This window comes from Bicyclus anynana, chromosome 7 (genome assembly GCF_947172395.1).
Source record: "Bicyclus anynana chromosome 7, ilBicAnyn1.1, whole genome shotgun sequence".
Classification (NCBI taxonomy): domain Eukaryota; kingdom Metazoa; phylum Arthropoda; class Insecta; order Lepidoptera; family Nymphalidae; genus Bicyclus; species Bicyclus anynana.
In genome coordinates, this window is record NC_069089.1 from 6,550,378 (window position 1) to 6,569,759 (window position 19,382).

At 34.4% G+C, this 19,382-nt stretch overlaps 1 protein-coding gene across 4 annotated transcripts; it reads left to right on the plus strand.

Annotated features, from left to right (window-relative positions):
• The first annotated feature begins 2,741 nt into the window (after nt 1-2,741).
• On the plus strand, nt 2,742-17,922 carry LOC128198259 (uncharacterized). Of its 4 annotated transcripts, none has more exons than XM_052882580.1 (3): nt 2,742-2,939; nt 5,581-5,825; nt 17,513-17,922. In XM_052882580.1, exons 2-3 carry the CDS (start codon nt 5,604-5,606, stop codon nt 17,672-17,674), a joined length of 384 nt encoding a protein of 127 aa, XP_052738540.1. In that variant the 5' UTR covers nt 2,742-2,939; nt 5,581-5,603; the 3' UTR covers nt 17,675-17,922. The 4 variants fall into 4 exon arrangements, 3 of the variants coding, with proteins under 3 accessions (XP_052738540.1, XP_052738538.1, XP_052738539.1); XM_052882578.1 differs by lacking the exon at nt 2,742-2,939 and adding an exon at nt 4,264-4,545; XM_052882579.1 differs by lacking the exon at nt 2,742-2,939 and adding an exon at nt 4,741-4,929.
• Nucleotides 17,923-19,382: the final 1,460 nt, after the last annotated feature.

Sequence of the window (19,382 nt, forward strand, 5' to 3'; positions counted from 1 at the left end):
TGTATCTCATCTAAGTAGTAGTACATAGGTTTTGAATGTTTAATTATCATCATCACTAGCGGACGCCTCGACTTGGTCCGCGTGGAATTTAGTTTTTCACCAATCCCACGGAAACCATTGATTTTTCCGGGATAAATAGTAGACTATGTGTTAGTCCAGGCTATAATATATCTTAATACAAAATTTCAGCTAATTCGGTTCAGTAGTTGAGGCGTAAAAGAGTAACAAACATTCATATCATCAAAATCATCAGTTTTCGCAAATCTCGGGAAACCATGGGATATAAAGTAGCCTATGTGTTTATTAAGAGTAAAATTTATTTCCATTCCAAATTTCAGCTAAATATCTTCAGTAGTAGCGGCGTTATAGAGTAACAAACATCCAAACATTCAAACATACATCCAAACATCCATACAAACTTTCGCGTTTATAATATTAGTAGGATTATCAGCTGATGGACTTCCACTGCTGGACATAGGCCTCTTGCTTGGACCTCCAAGCACAACGGTCTCGAGCCGCCAGCATCCAGCTCCTCCCTGCAACCCTTATGTTAATAGTTGTATGTTTACGATACCGTAGAAACATCTTACATTTTAGTAACATTCCAGTAAAGAAGGCAACAGGCCTCTTAGAAGTTATTAATAATTATATTATTAGACTTTATAAGATAAAAATTATCATTGTTCTTATAATTTTCCTGCTAGTAATAACTTCATTTGACCCCTATTGTTTTTGAAACTTGCTTTGGTGGGAAGTCTGATTTTGTACATTTGTTTTACTGCATTTTAAAATATTCAAATTAAAGTAACAAAAATAGTGGTTACATGCGTCACAATGAGACCTTTTTAGGGTTCTGTATGTAAAATAAGAAGGATTTAGAATTGCCATGTACGTCAGTCTCCGTCCCTTCGTATATTCGCTGTTAATATAAGATTATATCACTATCTATACTTATTAGGGTTACGCATGTACGGTACGTAGGTATAAAAACGGAACCCTAAATAAGATCACTTGTGCACATCTGAATGTTCGTCAATTTTCTCCGAATCTACTGGACCTATGAAGTTAAAAAATAAATTCGTGTGAGCCAAACGCAAAGGTGAATAAACGAAATCTCACTTATAGGGGTAAGATGGAAAGTTGAAAAAAAAAATCCTTTTACAAACTGCATCGTATGGAAGCTCTTAATGAGAGGATCTTAAATAATATATTTTTCAGCATCATTAGCCGATGGACGTTGACAATCTTAATAAATGAATTTTCATAGAACTTTTTCCATGGAAGATGGTTCTAGTAAGTACTAGCGGACGTCCGTAACTTCCTCCGCGTGAAAATTGGTATAGTTTTTAATTTATTATTTAGCCTATTTCCAACGATAAAAAAATCGTTGTACATTTCACTTACCACCAAGATTACTTCTGCCGCCGATCAGCAATGCTGTGATTGGCGGCACACTATAATGGCTGAAAGTTACGGCAACTATTTTAATTTTGTGTATTTTATATTTAAATAGTAAAATTTTTATAAATGTTATTTTCAAAATGGGGTAGGTACTTACTATACAAACTTTTAACATCAAAAAATATCTTTGGGTTATTTCATAGTAGATATAAACTCAAAATATGTCAAGTTCCATTTGAATTCATTCAGTAGTTTTGGAGTTATGCGCGGCCTATAAAAAGACAGACAGACAATAATTGAAAAATAATATTTTTGGTTTCAGTATCATCAATGTACAGAACCTGTTGTTACAATTTAACTATAAATAAAATAAAAGTAAAATAATATGTTTAATTCAGATTTCTTATACGTAAGTATAAGTATAGATTTTTTGCAATCGCATTCGTTTTTATTTAGTAAAAAAAATAGCACATTGTATGGTGATTTATTTGCTAGGAATTCATAAATAAATTTAGTTTGCCTTTTAAATCAGAACTTAATTATTCATTTGATTCTATCAAAATATTTACCTCAAACTTTCTTTAATTTTCGTCATTACAACGTCACCAGAAATAACAAGCAAGTACATAAACAAGAAATATATTATAAAGATATATTACACTAGGTACTTACTGTATGTATACTGTATTTATCCATTATTAACAATTCTGTATTCTTGTTTCTATACGATATTTCCAAAAATTATAGCGTTAGTTAAGCTCATTCACCTGTTTCGCAACTGCAATGTAAATAAAAAGTTGTTTTAATTACATTTTTTCAGTTTCTATATCACTACGCCTCTGCCACACACTGCTCCAATACAGGTTGATGATAATGATAAATTCATCACAATGAAAATTTAAGTATTTCCCGATATTCCATGAATATATCTATACTAATATTATAAAGCTGAAGAGTTTGTTTGCTTGAACGCGCTAGTCTCAGGAACTACTGGTCCGACTTGAAAAATTCTTTCAGTGTTAGATAGCCCATTTATCGAGGAAGGCCAGGTTATAGATTATCCCCGTATTCCTACGGGGACGGGAACCACGCGGCTAAAACCGCGCGGCGCTCTTAGTAAAATCTAAGTAGGTAAACAATAATGTCAAAAGTACTAACGTGCGTACTTTGAAGGGCCAATTCTGTAATTCCTCCTTTCGAAAATAAGTAGTTAACGCAATAACACTTGGTACTCGTACAATTACATATTTTAGCGTAATTGTAACACCCTACTTCCTGAAATTACTTGCTTACTAAATAATTAAATATTTTATCGAATTTCCTTCTCACACCACAATATCCAAAACAATTGGTGAATAAACAACAACCAAGAAAATGGTTTCACTTAATTAATAAATATAATAAGTAAATGTTAGTTTTAAAAAGCAAAGTTATTGGAGTCAATCAAACAAAGAAAACTTTGTAATTCATTAAATTAAATTATTTTAAGTGCAAATTTGTTTGTTTGTGCAAACCTAGATTATTTAGAGTTTGCAAAGGTATCTACTGAAGGGGTTTGAATTACTTATCCATTAAATGTTTCATCAACATCGATTTTTCAATATTGTATTTTTAATTTATTTTCTGGTCCATAATAAAAAATATATAATGCTCAGAATTGGATAAGAAATGCACGAGGAGTGCATTCTGTATCTTAGAAGTACCAGAAAAAAAACGTCGTTTTATTGCAGAAAAGAAAATAAAACCCTATATAGTATATATAGTACCCCTTTTTATATTTTTGGTCAGGCTATAAAACATAATCGTCTAAAAATTTACGACGTAGACTATATTGCAAACCTTGCAGCATCGCCACGATGTTCCTTGTCTGTTGGTATGTTATCGGATACAACCATACTTTGTACAGTGTGTAGAGGAACTCGACCATCTTAATCCTCCTTCCCCTCTTCATCTAAGAACAGCAAAACGCCGTGTACGGAGGCATTACGTCGTGGATATCCAGGATACTCACACAAAAAGTTTTTCTACTACATTTCTAATTAAATTAATTTAAAAAGGTTTTCATCTAATAAAGTTTTCTAATTAAATTCATTTACAGCAAAAGAATGGAATGCCCTTTGGGCGTCTTTGTTTCTTGCTACCTATACCATTTGAACACCTTTAAAGTAAAAGGGAGGTCCCAGAAAGCGTGCTCTATTTTAGACCTTATTACAGCTTTACTTCAGAAATAATTGTAGTTATAAAGCATACGCAAACCTTTAAACCTTTATAAGAAATTAAATATCACGTGTCACTAACGGTGAAGGAAAAACATTGTGAAGAAACCTGCATACCTGAGAACTTTCTTAATTCTCTACGTGTGTGAAGTCTGCCAATCCGCCTTTGGCCAGCATGATGGACTAATGCCTAACTCTTCTAATTCTGTGAGGAGACCTGTGCTCAGCAGTGAGTTGAATATAGGTTGATAATTAAACCTATCTAACGTAAAAAATATCTACAAGAAAATTATATTATACACTCATCGATTACATTTTATCTGTAAACTTGAACATGTGTTCAAGTAATAAATTTAATGGAAATTTTAAACACTGATTTCCTTATTTTTCTATGCATCAGTGCAGAAAGATTTGCCATGGTGCCTTTCTAGACTCTAGGACACCGGGAAGTATATGTACCTGAAGGTTTTGATGATCAGTCAGTGAATGGGACTTTTATTGTGAAAATAAACTGTGCAAGGTTGTACAGTTGTTTACTTTTAACTAGAAACTTGAATGTTTTACTACAAAGAGTTCATTGACCATTTAGTAGGCAGTAAGTATTTGGTAGTAACTTGACTTTCGAAATAATAAATGATTTAAAACAAAAAAAACAATAAAGTTACTCCATAAAGGTTCCCTTTCCATAATTATGTACGGAAATTGAAAATCAGCTTGAGCGTTGTTTTTTTTTAATTATCACATTACATTCTTATCCCTGTAAGAGATGGGTACCTCTTAACTTTTTAAGTTTCATATACCAAAAGTTAAGATAACTTGCGTGTATTTTTTGAACATAAATCGCAATTCGGCAACTTAAATTAAGAGTTGTCCGTGAAGTTCAAAATTAAAAAAAAACTAATCCCACCGGATCATGCTGACAATTCAGGTTAAAGAACTCTACTTCAAAATTTATTAAGCATCCGTTATAGTCCCTTTTAACATATTATTCGAATTAAAAAAAAACCTGTTGTCGAATGTTACCAACGTCGGATTGCCATCCATCAATTTTACCGATGACGTCAAGTGAGGGACTTAGTTGACATTGGCATTCAGATATATTGTGAGATTTTTCATCGTATTATTATTATTGAGCCTGTGATGCTAGACCTTCCAAATTTTATAAAAGATGAATATTTTTAACCGACTTCGAAAAATAGTTCTCAATTTGACTACATTTTTATAACTATATTGCTCCTACTACAGATTAGTATCTACGTTAGGCAGTATTAGATTTTGCACCACGGCGGCTTTAGGAGTCAGCACTCAGCAGGTTTCTTAGTTGTAATTTATTTTTCAGAACAATATAAGAAACCATGTCCCCTGTAATCAGATCCTTTTTTTATAGCAACTCTACGAAAAACAGTAACAATATGAAACAAGATACTTGCAAGAGTTACCACGGAGATAATGACCGACCTTGAAACCTGGTGTATCCCAAATGTACAATGATACAAACAATACTCGATATACCTAGCGTACTACATATTCTTACCTATGTTCTGACATGACAATACCTATGTTCGTACTTTTTTTTTATTCTTTACAAATTAGTCCTTGACCGGCAATGAAAATCCACACCCCTTTCGGTTTCTACACGACATAGTGCTGGAACGCTGAATCACTTGGCGGTACGTCTTTGCCGGTAGGCCTAGAGTTACTTAAGTTTTGACAAGGTCTGACAAACTTCCAGCTTTTATAAAATGCCGAAGATCTGGTTATAACAAATTTTGTGATGATGTATTTAAATCAAGTGCCATTATTGTGTGTACTATTTATTAGCACCATGGTTAGCATGTGTGATTACTCGATCGTCAGACAGACTTATTAGATTTTGTAGAACCGATGATAGGGACAAGATAAATAAATTATATACTATTTCCTGGTTGAGTATTTATGAAGTTGGTTTTATTTTTTGTTGCAGCGAGTCGCGAAGCTGAAGTGGCAATGGGCGGGCCACATAGTTCGAAGAGTCGATGGACGTTGGGGTCCCAAGGTGCTGGAATGGCGACCCCGCACCGGAAAGTGCAGTGCGATCCCTCTCTAGGTGGACCGAGGATATCAAGCGGGTTGCAGGGAGCTGCTGGATGCTGGCGGCTCGAGATCGTTGTGCTTGGAGGTCCATGCAAGAGGCCTATGTCCAGCAGTGGACGCCTATGGGCCGATAAGGTAAGCGCACCTACTCACCAAGCGCTCAAGCTCAAGTAAATCCAAAAATCTCCTCTTCGGCTCCTCTACTAAAACGCATCTACCGTCGTAGGCTCTCTACCTAATACAAGTATGAGAGTCTAGAAGAGAAATGTAAAACCTTCGAATAATCATTAGAATTACAGGAAAAATAAATCAAATCAAAATCAAAAATCATTTATTTCAAGTAGGCTCAGTTTACAAGCACTTTTGACACGTCAGTTGACTATTTGTAAATTCTACCACCGGTTCGGAAGGCAGGTTCTGCTGAGAAGATACCGGCAAGAAAGTCAACAGTTGCTCTTTTGAAAAAGTCATACAGTATTATAATTTACAATTGATAACAATTACTGTTAACATTTCTTATAGTTTTACTTCCTGTGTGAAGGTGGAAGATGATCCAACGGCCTCCAAGCATCTTTATAGAACTAACTAATAAACGATAATTTTATTCCTCTCACTGAACGCAGAATAAAATTCAGAATCAAAACTCAAAATCAAAAGTCATTTATTTCAAGTAGGCTTAGTTTACAAGCACGTTAAGATTGAGTATTTCTAAAAGCTCTACCACCGGTTCGGAAGGCAGATTCAGTGATGGAGACTGGAGAGCGTGTTCCCTAGTTATGAGTACTCGTAACTACTGGTAGTGTGTTTGTTTGGCCTTACTTAACATATCTTCTGCGTAGTTAGGTGATCTAAGACGAAATTGGCCGCCACGACCGAAATTCGGTCAGGACCACATTTATATACAGATAAAAATGCAAATTATGTGACATAGTGTTTAATTCTCAAGTAGATAACGTTAGCTGGTAACATGTGTTGTAGGTATAAAAAATTTAAACTTGTTTTAAGTTAAATAAATTAAAAACGGGTTGTCCTTTCTACAAAAATTCTTATAGGTAGGTAAGTGATAGATCAGAGATTTAATTTAGCAAGATCATGAGCAATAATAATTAATTATTATTGATGAACAGAAACCCGCTTTCTGACTTCGTTGTGAGCGATGAAAAGCTTGTCTACACACTAGGCCTGAACCGAGCCTGATAGAACTTTTAGAAGTAGTAGAACTTTTTGTGAAAGAAGTAATTATGTTTAATTCTGTTGCCAACTAGAACGAAATAAAGAATGTAAGGAAAGGTCTTTATTTTTTAAGTAATGGCAACACATAAACAATTAACAAAAATACAGTGACGTGCACAAGGTTTTTAACTAGGGTATGCACTATAGGTACAAATTGTACAAAATGGAAAAGGTTCTTGTCTGAAGGGTAGGTACTCGTATGTTAAACTATACCAACTTAACAACTATCACTATGCAGAGCATCGCATAGTAGGAAGTCTTTCTACCATGCGCAGAGAAATGTTGCTAATGCGTTGTTGCAGGTGATAGTTTTTACATTGTTTGCTCCTTCAAATCATCAGTTATTATCATATATTATAATAAATTATTGAATTAAACCCCCCGTTTTCCCTAATCTACCCCTGTAGGATAGGGGTAGATTAGGGAAAACGTAGGGGTACCGGGTAGGAGTAGGGAAGTGTATGGTAGGGATAGGGAAGAAGTGTAGGAATGTAGTATAAAATGATACTTGTATAATTTTAATAAATATTAAATGTACTGATTATACATTGACGGCCTCCGTGGCGCAGTGGTATGCACAGTGGACTTACAAGACGGAGGTCCTGGGTTCGATCCCCGGCTGGGCTGATTGAGGTTTTCTTAATTTGTCCAGGTCTGGCTGGTGGGAGGCTTCGGCCGTGGCTAGTTACCACCCTACCGACAAAGACGTACCGCCAAGCGATTTAGCGTTATTTGTCGTGTAGAAACCGAAAGGAGTGTGGATTTTCATCCTCCTCCTAACAAGTTAGCCATCTTAGACTGCATCATCACTTACCATCAGGTGAGATTGTAGTCAAGGGCTAACTTGTACAGAAATAAAAAAATAAAAAATAAATTAATTAATTTACCTTAAAGAATATAACCCTAGAGTTATGGGAAATACTCCCCAGCACCCCGTATAATTAAAAGCACTTCATGAATGTGTATATTGTATAAGCAGATACATATTATGTAGTAACACCACGTGTTACTGTAGGTACCACTCCGACCTTGGATGGTGTTTAGCGGGTTACGACTAATAGACCATTTTGACCCAGACGGTTTTCAGGATTTTAGCACTCTAGGTTGTGTTTTATGTCTACAATGCTAATAGCTTGTAAGAAGTTTACCTTTATTTAAGATTTAATTATTTGTTAAAGTTGAAATTTTTACATTAGATAATATACGAGTATATACTTAGAGCCGTGATAGTCCAGTGGTCCTATCTCTTCGATGCGGAGGACGTAGGTTTGAATCCGGGGCATGCACCTCCAACGACTCAACGCCAACGGTGAAGGAAAAACATCGTGAGGAAACCTGCATACCTGAGAATTTTCATAATACTCTGTATGTCTGAAATCTGCGAAAAGGAAAGATTTGATTTTTTGTTAATTTGTTTGTTGTTATTGTGATTAAAAAAACTCTGGACCAATTTATTTCGCCAATGGAAATCTATTTCGCCAATGGAAAGCTACGTTATCAGCGAATAACATACGCTCTAATTTATCCCCGTATGGGAATACGAGAAGGGGAAACACTCGGGGAAACCGCGCGTATTGCCTGATTAAAATATAAAAGAGAATGTATCGGTTGATAAATCATCGACCCTGGATCTTTTACACTTACGAAATTATAAAGTTCAAACCGTATGCCATTGACCTTCGGTTAGTCTGAAACAAGACTTACCATCTATAACTTATACGTAACTGGCCAATGACCGATCGGGTTAATATTTAATCACATTTTGCAAGAGTATGTAGAAAGATGTAGTCATCCCAAACTATCGGAGTATAATTTTCTAAAATATTTTTTTATAAACTGCTAGCTAGACGACTTACTTCGCCTGCCTAAAGCCTTAAAAAACAGACCTGTAAGTTTCACCACCTATTACCATCCCCCCTTACCATTAAAGACAAAATGGCGTTTTACATAAAAAAAAATCACACCTACTTCATTAACTGTTAATTTAGTACGTTGGTATGATTTTTTTAACAGTTGCAATAACATCACATACTAAATAACCAATATTAGATTACGAGTACATCTATACTAATGCTAGTTTCACCCGCGTGGTTCCCGTTCTCGTATAAATACGGGGATGATATATAGCCTATAGCCTTCCTCCATAAATCGGGCTATATAACACTGAAAGTATTTTTCGAATCGGACCAATAGTTCCTGAGATAAGCGCGTTCAATCAAACTCTTCAGCTTTAAAATATTATAACCTTATTCCTACGGGAACGGGATAGTAATATATATATGTTGTTGGTTTGTTTCTTGATGGTTGTTATTAATGAAAAAAATACATTTAGATATTTTTCTTTATTAAGGTAACTTCTCGTATAAACAACATGCAGTTTTTATAGAGGTCTTTTATTTATAGACTAGACCTACGTTGTTGTTAATTTAGTTATCCGTGACCACATTTTTATCATCTCGATAATTATATTTATTATACAACTTACTAGTTGTATATGTTTTGCTCAATTATAGTATCTACTTGCGGTTTTTATAATAGAATTAATACATCAATATGATCAAAACATCTATGATAGATATAAATAAAATTTAAATGTCTAAAACCGCAAAATAACTGTACTTTCTTATGTTTTATAGTTTTGTATAATAAATTACGAACACACTTTTTAAAATTAAACATAGAGGAGATTTTTTAGCAACTTATAGGCTAAATTTTATTCCTTGGTTTCCGCGATCCAATCTGTAAAAACTTAATTTCACGCAAACGAAGTCGCGGGCGTAGTGAATAATATTTTAAGAGCGCGTATTAAGGTATCATTAAACAATTTGTAAGGCTAATGAAATTTTGTGACCTTCAAATTTATGAACTGCTGTGCTATAAATAACCATAATATACATTTAAACATGTGACGCAAGTTGGAAAACCCCTGTTTATTAATAATGTTAATACAAAAGTGTGTAAAGCTTTTGGTATTTTTAGGGTTCTGAGCCTCAAAAGGAAAAAACGAAACCATTATAGTATCACTTTGTTGTCCGTCTTTGTTATCTGTCAAGACCCTCAAAACTCAGGGTTTCCGTTAACCTAGAAATATGAAGTTTGGCATGTAATATCGTCTTAAATATTACAGTGTACCTGTAGGGAAAAATCTAAAACCATACATTTATAATTTGAACGACGGTTCAAATTTTCGGAGGCTTCATTGGTGCTTAAACAGATTTTTTTTTTTTTTTTATTTATGATGTATGTCGAAGTATGATTTGTACGGAGTCCTCGGTGGATAAGTCCGACTCGCATTTACCCGGTTTTTCATGTTATTAAAGATTAATGGTTATAGATCTGATTGGTATAGACGGCATTTTTTAGCGTTTTAACGTCATTGACTTGAGGTTCGTTTACACTTCTTTTAGACACCGTCATCAGGCTATTTTTAATTGCCAAGTCCGGGGTACAGACCTCCTCATCTAAATATATAAATCGAAAGATCACTCATTTTGAAATCTCGAAAACCACTTCACGTAATAAGTTGAAAATTGGCATGAAGGTACTTTATAGCCGGTAGACGCCCGAACGGAACGAGAACGGATTTTATAATGATTTATTTATTTTGCTATCATCCGTGAAAAGCCGACGAACCCATGCGACAACGTCACCCAGGTCCGACTAAATATTCACTACGCACGTTTTACCCCGAAACCGGAGTATTTTCAGGAGATCTCCTACGTACGTTTCGGGATGATAGTAAAATAAATAAATCATTATATAATCATGATAAACTTCCGCAGAGTAACGGCTGCTTCTATCCAGGAACGGATTTTACGATTTAAGGGGATCTAAGAGCGGACAGGTCGCGGGCGTCCGCTAGTTTTCTATAGCTCAGGCGCGTCTACAGCCACTCTGATCTAATACAGGCAAGTTAAGGGTTATAGTTCGACTCCGTACCGATTACTATCAAAATATGTACCTATTAATTCGGATAAATCGGGACCGACGACGGCTTGACGTGCGGCGCTACGAGGCACGCCTCACGTCAAGTTAAACCTTGTGTGGTTGCTATAATTTCGGACAGTTTTCTACCCTTTCTTTCCCTCTATTATATTATACTCTTTATGTTGAACTGATTAATGAAAATATCTATTACTTAATCAACCGTGTGTGTTGTTTTTGTAAATATTTTTTTTTTAATGTTACCTCATAACTTCGTCATTTACTAACCAATTTGGAAAAGTCTTTTTTTGTTTAAAAGAATATACTTTCAGCCCCTGCATTCTGTATAGTTACAGCGATGGGACATCGCTCGTTCCCATGGCAACGTCGTAGTTATTGATATTTTATTTTAAAATAAAGTTAAATAAATATAGTTTGTAAATTGTATTATAACTTGTTATAGGCCAATATTACATCAACGAGTATAAAGAAAAAGAATCGATCTCCTGATTGGTCTCATTTCATTTTCATGTCAAATCGGTTGAGTAATTTTGTGTTAAAATCGAAATAACTGAAATACGTCCTTGAAGATAGTTTTTTTTACTACTATTGACAATCAAAAATGGAACCAAAATCGAAGTGTCACTTAAACTAATTAGAAATAAAATCATCGATATTATTAGACAATTCGGTAAAATGGAGTGTGATCGTACATGAAAAAATATTGAGTGATTACTTCGTTTATCTATTAACGTCTAGAGTTTGGCTAATGAAAGTAAAGACTGAAATCACCCGCCAAATTTCAAAAATCATTTAAGCAAATTAAAAAAACATGCGTGTTCATAATTTGTTTAAATTATTTTTTGTTTGTATACCTATAAGTATTACTCTCAGTTATTCCAATGTTTGCACTATAATTTCGAGAATTTATTCCGATTTTTAAAAATTTGGCGAGCGATTTTAATCTCTACTTAATAAGCCAAACTCTAGCTCCGTTTATTTCTAGAGAAAAAATAATGACGGAATGGACAGTGTAGTAGTATTTACAACGATGGAAAGCGGATATGGTTAAGTGTCTGCAGTCATCTGTTAAAAGGTGTCCAAATATTTGTTATAATATCTTATACCGACGTAAATTACTATGTAAATCGCAACCTCTAATCAAATTTTGAATCTTTTTTGCACTTATACATTTTTTTGCAAGATCAACAACAAACGGACTATATAATAGTAAACAGTGGTCACTCAAATCATGGTGTGTTGCAAGTTATTATCTATTTTTTTTTATCTAATTTTCCAAAGTTCTGTTAGCGTATATTATTGAGAGTTACGAGTGTAAAGGTGCTGATAGACTTGATTTATTTACTTGTAACAGAACATCGAGCGTTCGCCATTTTTATATTTGTCGAATTGAACAATGAACGACGAGCCTAGCGAGCCTAATGTTGCTACGAACATCTTGAGAATTCTAGCGAACGCTCTATTCGATGGTCGTCAAAGATATTCTTCATGAAGATGTCAGACTTGACGGTCGCGTGTGCTGCATTTATTACTCATTGGTTATGTTAAAAAAAATCGGCTGTCTGTAAAGTCGGTTTACTGATAGTTGAAAGTGACAACGTCATAAGAAAATACTGATGGAATGGTTGCATTTTTCAAAAGAAAATGTTCGTTTTTCTAAAATACTATGTTTGATAATCTTCATAGACCAGAATATTAAGAACTTTATTTCCTATATAAAAAGTTGGCAGCCGTAGAGCGAGGGAACGACGTATGACGTCATCTTTCTTCGAGTTTGCTCTCCATCGAATTATAAGACGTTGTCACGTCAAAAAGAAAAATAATTATTGTTATAAAAACAAAAAAAAACCCGACTGCTTACCTAAACGTAATGAACTGAAAAGAGAAAAACAAGTACCTAGTTCTCGTATTTTTCTGTAATGTAACGTTCGCATGAATGCTCATTACAAGTGAATGCTCAAGTCTATCAGCATCTTAATATTTTCCAACGTAAGCTATAATGTTGAGTAGATACCTAAGTTTCTAGTTAATAGTTTACTAGTGTAAACAAATGAGTTATGTTATAAAAAATCTAGAAGAAACTGAAATTACGTTTAGAAACTGGTTTAAAAGACGTCAAATGAGTCTTAACACCCGGTTTAATTTGCAAATATATGGAATATAAAAAAAACCGTTTATGTATAATGTATAAGTTAAACGCATATATTCATTTTAAGTATATTCACGGATATTATTGTATTACCAATTAAATACTTAATAGCACATTAAATGATAAACAGTTGTCAACTTTTTGGACGTTAAAAATGTTTTATTTATCTATGTGACGCTCAAAGGTAGTTCTTTATACGTAATACCAACGTAATACCTACTCGCAGGACGTGCAATTCAAAATATTCCGTTCGATATGTAAATACGAGCAAATAACAATAATACATATAATTTGAGTTATTTTCCATTTGTTATGGGTATCTAAGAAAGATAAAAATCTCCACAAAGATATTGTGAAGATTTTCAATGTAATTAGGTAATACGTTTTACGTCTGAACATACACAATGTTCGACGTAAACATAGGGCTCGCTTACCATTTTTATCCCCCGATGCAAAAAGAAGGGTGTTTTAAGTTTGACGTCGATGTAAGTTTGTGTGTATATCTGTCTGTAATCGTGGACTGATTGATGCGGTTTTATCATTTGAAGTAAGTAAGTTAATAATTTTCCTTTTTTTATCATAAAAGTCGTTATTCAAGTTAATTTCATGACCTTTAGGCGTTTATTCAAAATTTTTAATTTCAACTTGTATTAGCATTAGCAGCATGGACAATAATCAATTACATACATATATATGAAGAGATAAGGATTAACCATTTATAAAAGCATCATTATGTTTCACATAGTTGATATACGAGTAGCAAATAAAAAACAGAAAAAAAGTTAGCTTGTTATTTAAGATAAAGCAAATCATCGCCAATGTAACAAAAACCACGAGCAATCTTCCCACAGATATTGATTTTTAAATACCAAGCATTTTATTTTTTTTAATACTTACCAAAAATTTAAATTATTTTCTAAATTCAAAATTTGTACTGTCACCGTACCTATGCTATCTGAAAAACACTTTAGGCATTATACACAAATACGATATTGAAAATTCCTACTTCAATACAGTTTTGAGAGCCTGCAGTGTATTTTTGCGTCTCTAAAGTGCATGCTACTAATGCATTATCTATCTTAATCAAACCGGAAATTGTGATAATTACGTACCTAACGGATCTTCACTAAGTGCGGGTAGTGAGCTACGTCATCACTACGTTCGAAGTGATTAATCAAATTGCTTTTGCAGAATGTGGGCAATAAAAAATCAAAGTAACAATCATTTGATGATGATCGTTCAATAAAAACTTGGGTAAAAACTTTATAAAATTTCCTAAAGTGTGTGCAATAAAGGGGTAATTTTCCAGTCCTTAGTGTTTTACCCACTACGTTCAATTAACTTCATTTAATACTTTGTAAGCATAGTTTAGAGACAATGAGGGAGATCTGTCAATTTACTTTTAATTATATACAGTCGTAACACACACGGTCGTAATAGGACAAATAATAATTTATGCCTTTGACTACTTGCTTCTTTGGAAATCCTGTTTCCGCATTGTTTTACGATGAGTTTGGGCTTACTGCACATTTCAGTTTTCTCCACTCACTCCCGCAAAATACTCGTACGTAAAAACCAAATGATTGACCCTGGGAAATATATGAATATTTGAAAGTAAAGTTAAATGAGATACTTGAATTTTGTTGCGGAAAAAGCTTTGAATGACGTCAAGAGCTTTAATTAAGCTCTTACTTACCTGTTTTAAAATATTTACACGTTGCTATTTATCCTATGGGTTTTTTTTTCATTTATTTATTTCTTCTGTTTTTTTTTACAATGTTAATAAAATACAAAATATAATATTAATATTTTATAAACAAAACAAATAATATTGAGTTATTGAGTTAATTCTTTGTTTTTTTTTACGATTGCTGTGACAAACTTCCTAAGTATTCTTTGAATAACGTCAGTATGGACTTTGATATTAAAATAAGGAAACAAGTTTACATACATAAACGACGATTCTAGTTTGTCGCTTTGTTCTATGGGTAAGGACGCAATAAATATTTTTTACCACATTAGTAAACTTCTTGACAGCTTACATACTTTTAATTAAATTAGATTAGATTATCGTTTTTTTCTATATTTTACAATTATTACAATTAACCACACCAATATAAACAACCGCCGTGATAGCCCAGTGGATATGACCTCTGCCACCGATTCCGGAGGGTGTGGGTTCGAATCCGGTCCGGGGCATGCACCTGTCATGGGCACCCCCATGCTGTCTCAATCGGTGAAGGAAAACATCGTGAGGAAACCTGCATATCAGAGAATTTTCTTAATTCTCTGCGTGTGTTAAGTCTGCCAATACGCAATGGGCCAGCGTGGTGGACTATTGGCCAAACCCCTCTCGTTCTGAGAGGAGACTCGAGCTCAGCAGTGAGCCGAATATGGGTTGATAATGATGATGATGAATATAAACAACAACAGTACTATGTGACACACGCAAACATAAATCAAATAAACTTTGTAAACAAACATGCTTACCGTAAAGTATTCTCTTTATACATTACATCAACGGTGGAACTCGGTTTTTCCAAATAACTAGGTTTTATATCAATGAAAGTTATATTGTTTCGAATTAAACTTACTTGAACATGAAAATCCGAGAGTTTGTGTAGATGACAGTAGGACAAACATACAGACAACCGGATAAACAGCCCCTGTAGCTAAGTGGCACGTCCATTCTCTTTCTACGATCGCAAACGCTTTGAAAACTAAGAAAATGTATGGGAATGACATTTGCTATCGACAGGTCACGTGATCAAGATCTGTCATTCCCATACATTTTTCTAGTTTTCGAAGCGTTAGCGATCGTAGAAAGTGAATCGTCGTTCCAGTTGGCTACAGGGACAGGATTTTAGATGGCGCAGTTGGTAGTGCTGTGGTCCAGAGAGGTCCTGGGTACGATTCCCAGTTGTCAGTTTAGGATTTCCAAATTAGCTCAGCAGGCCAATTCACTAACTTTGACGTATGTTTGTTGAAATATGCAAAATTGAGATTTTATATAACAAATGCCTACTGACAACCCTTCGTGGATATCCTACAGTAGGTAGATGACATTTGTCAGCAGATTTGATGTTTATATTAATGAGTTGTTAATAAAGACCAAATTAGTGAATAGACCAGCAGGTTAGGAGGTTATTATGTAACTCAGTGTACCATTCAAGTAATCAGTCACTACATCGTTTTTCATCGTATTTTCGTTTTTGCAATCATCTAACGTTGTGCTTTGTTTTAGTGGTAGGCATCGACTGTGGCTAGTTACGGGTTACCACCCTAACGGCAAAGACGTACCGCCAAGCGATTTAGTGTATGTGTGCATACACATACATAGAAACCGTCAGAGCAGTGGCGTGCACTTCATAGAAGCACTAAGCACTCAATAAAAACCTATGTTGGACCACATACTAAATAGTTGAACAAAGAATTTTCCAATTTTTACATATAGTGCCTAGTTAGAAACATTATGCACGCCACTGCGTCAGAAGTATGAGTAGAATAAACTTCGACCTTTTCTAAGTAAGCCAACTTCTATCTTAGCCTGCATCGTCACTTAACATCAGGTGAGATCGCAGTCAACTTGCAGTTGAATTAAAAAAAAATAACGCTATGCTATATTTTATTCTATATTTGACGTGTCTCCACAAAAGCAATTCAATACCGGATACGAATGAGTTAAAAAAATAAATAAAGGTAATAAAAATTACCTATTAAACACAACATAAGATACTTATCTAGTTCTGCATACAAAACCGTGAAAAGGTATATCTACGTAAATGTATGTTAATAAATTATACTGTGGTCAAGACTGAAGATAATGATCAGGGGAAGATTTTCTTAAACATTAATTTACAAGTGACGCATGACCGGGTAAACCGCAATTATTTAAATCAAATGCTTTGTAATACAAGTTAGTAATTTTCCAAAAGAACAATGAGTTTGTTAAAGCAAGTAAAGGCCTGCGCAAACTGGGGATGAGAACCCATGGGAATAATTAACACATATTGAATCGTAATAGGTGTAACTGTACATTTCAATGAATGTAAGAATTTCCATGTCTGCTTTGGAGTATTCAAACACAGTTTTTTTAGGTACATTGAAGATCACTTTGGAGGATGGTAGGTTACCTACCTACCACGCATGGCGGATTTACCTATCTATGCGTCAGTATTTTTAAGCCCGACGTAAAAAAGTGTAGTGTTATAAGTTCGTGTATGTGTGAGTGCGTGGCATCGTGACTTCTAAAGTAACCAATTGTTGACGTAAAAAAGTGTTTTTATTTGTTTGAAAATTTATGTAATCGAGATGGTAGTTTAGCTGTACACTATGAAGATCTACTATGCCGATATAAAGATATCGTCGTTTTTAAAGTGAATAAAACAAAAATTTATGTAAATAAAAATAAAATAAAGTAAATAAAAGTATTACGGGTAAATTAATGACTGCCGCCGACTTTTCAATTCACACAATTATAATTTTTTTTTTTTAGAATCCTGGCACTGACATTAAAATGTGGCAGACCCTCACGATATCGCAAAGGACACTACTTGTTAAAGCTACTCAATACACTCCCGTGCCGTCCGTCAATGCGCGCTGGCCATTATTAGTAAGACCACCATCTAATGATTATTATTTATTAGATAGGTGGTAATAATTAAAGATTGCCATCAGCAATTTGATCGGAGGTCGAGGTTAAGAACTAACAAATACCTAAAGACCTTCAACTGGTTTTTTAAATTAAAATAATAATAATAATTGATTTACGATTGTTAATCGGTTATTCATTATTGAATTTATGACAGATTTATAAATTGAACCCTTTAATTATTCCATCAAAATTTATTGTACAATATAGTACTAATAAAATATAATTTAGATAATGAAGTAAACAGGATAATTTACGATATTTCGTCATTTTATTTTTTTCATTTATTTTCCTGTATGGCGAATATTGCGTTTTAAATACTATTTCCATATCAGAAGCCCTTTTTGATTTTTGGAGGACAAATTCTTAATTCCACTGTATTTTACCTAAAATTTTCCGAACATATTTATTTTTCTATCTACGTACGTTCGCGGGAGATTTAATCCATATATGCTTCGAATACTGAAACCGCGAATATGGATTGCTAATTTGTATACTTCCGATCGAAGTTTGGTCATAGCGAAGAATGTCATTTGGAGATTAGCCATCACAAAACATAAAGCACTTAGGCTACGCTTAAGCTAGCAATCTACGCAGGAAATATTTAGTTAATAAGTCTGTATCTGTATGTACACAAAGGTGCACTTATATTTTTTCCCACTTTCATAGACATACGTCTTATTACGAGTATAGTAAGTTATATGTATTTTAATTATAGCAAACTGACGTCAATAGAATTTTTCAGAGCGACGTAGATACTTATCACATATTAATAGCAACACGATGGAATTAACCATCAATGGTATAATTATTTTATGGTGTAGATGCATGGATATTACGCATACATTAATTATGCATGATCGGCACCGGATTCCAACCAGATCGTTGACAGGTCCACGTGTAGTTTGAACTGCATGCAAAACTTGTGTTTATGTGTACTGTGAACTGGTCTGTCACGTTGTAGACTGAAGCGACTTCTTATAAACTATCGCATAGTCGGGTATTCACGACAAATTGAAACTGATTATGCTGACAATGAGATCATACTTAGTTTTTAAGGTTCCGTACCTCAGCGGCGAAGAGTCCATACAGGCCGAGTCCCGCCGGGTTACCTTTTAAAAATCTATCGGTCATAGATACACATAGAACGTGTGCGCTATTGTAATGAATATAACATGTATGTATGAGAAACCGGAGTTTGTATCAAGCGGTATGAATTTCCTTTTCTTTGGGACGGATTACCTTCGTCAAAATTCCATACTTCGCCACTGGCGTACCTAATAAAAAAATAAAAGTCCCATTTTTCTTATAACCACGTTGAGGCATTAATTTGAAAATTAAAATTAAAAACTCTCTGCTTATCCTTACATGGGGGTGTAAAAAAATCTGCCCCTGTAGCCAAGTAGCACGACGAGTCTCTTTCTACGATCGCAAGCGTTTCGAAAACTAGAAAAATGTATGGGAATGACATTTGCCATCGACAGGTAACGTGATCAAGATCTGTCATTCCCATACATTTATATTAAAAATATAATAGGTATCATCAGAGCCGTGATAGCCCAGTGGATATGACCTCTGCCTCCGATTCTGGAGGGTGTGAGTTCGGATCCGGTCCGGGGCATGCACCTCTAGCTTTTCAGTTGTGTGCATTTTAAGAAATTAAATACTACGTGTCTCAAGCGGTGAAAGAAAAACATCGTTAGAAAACATACGT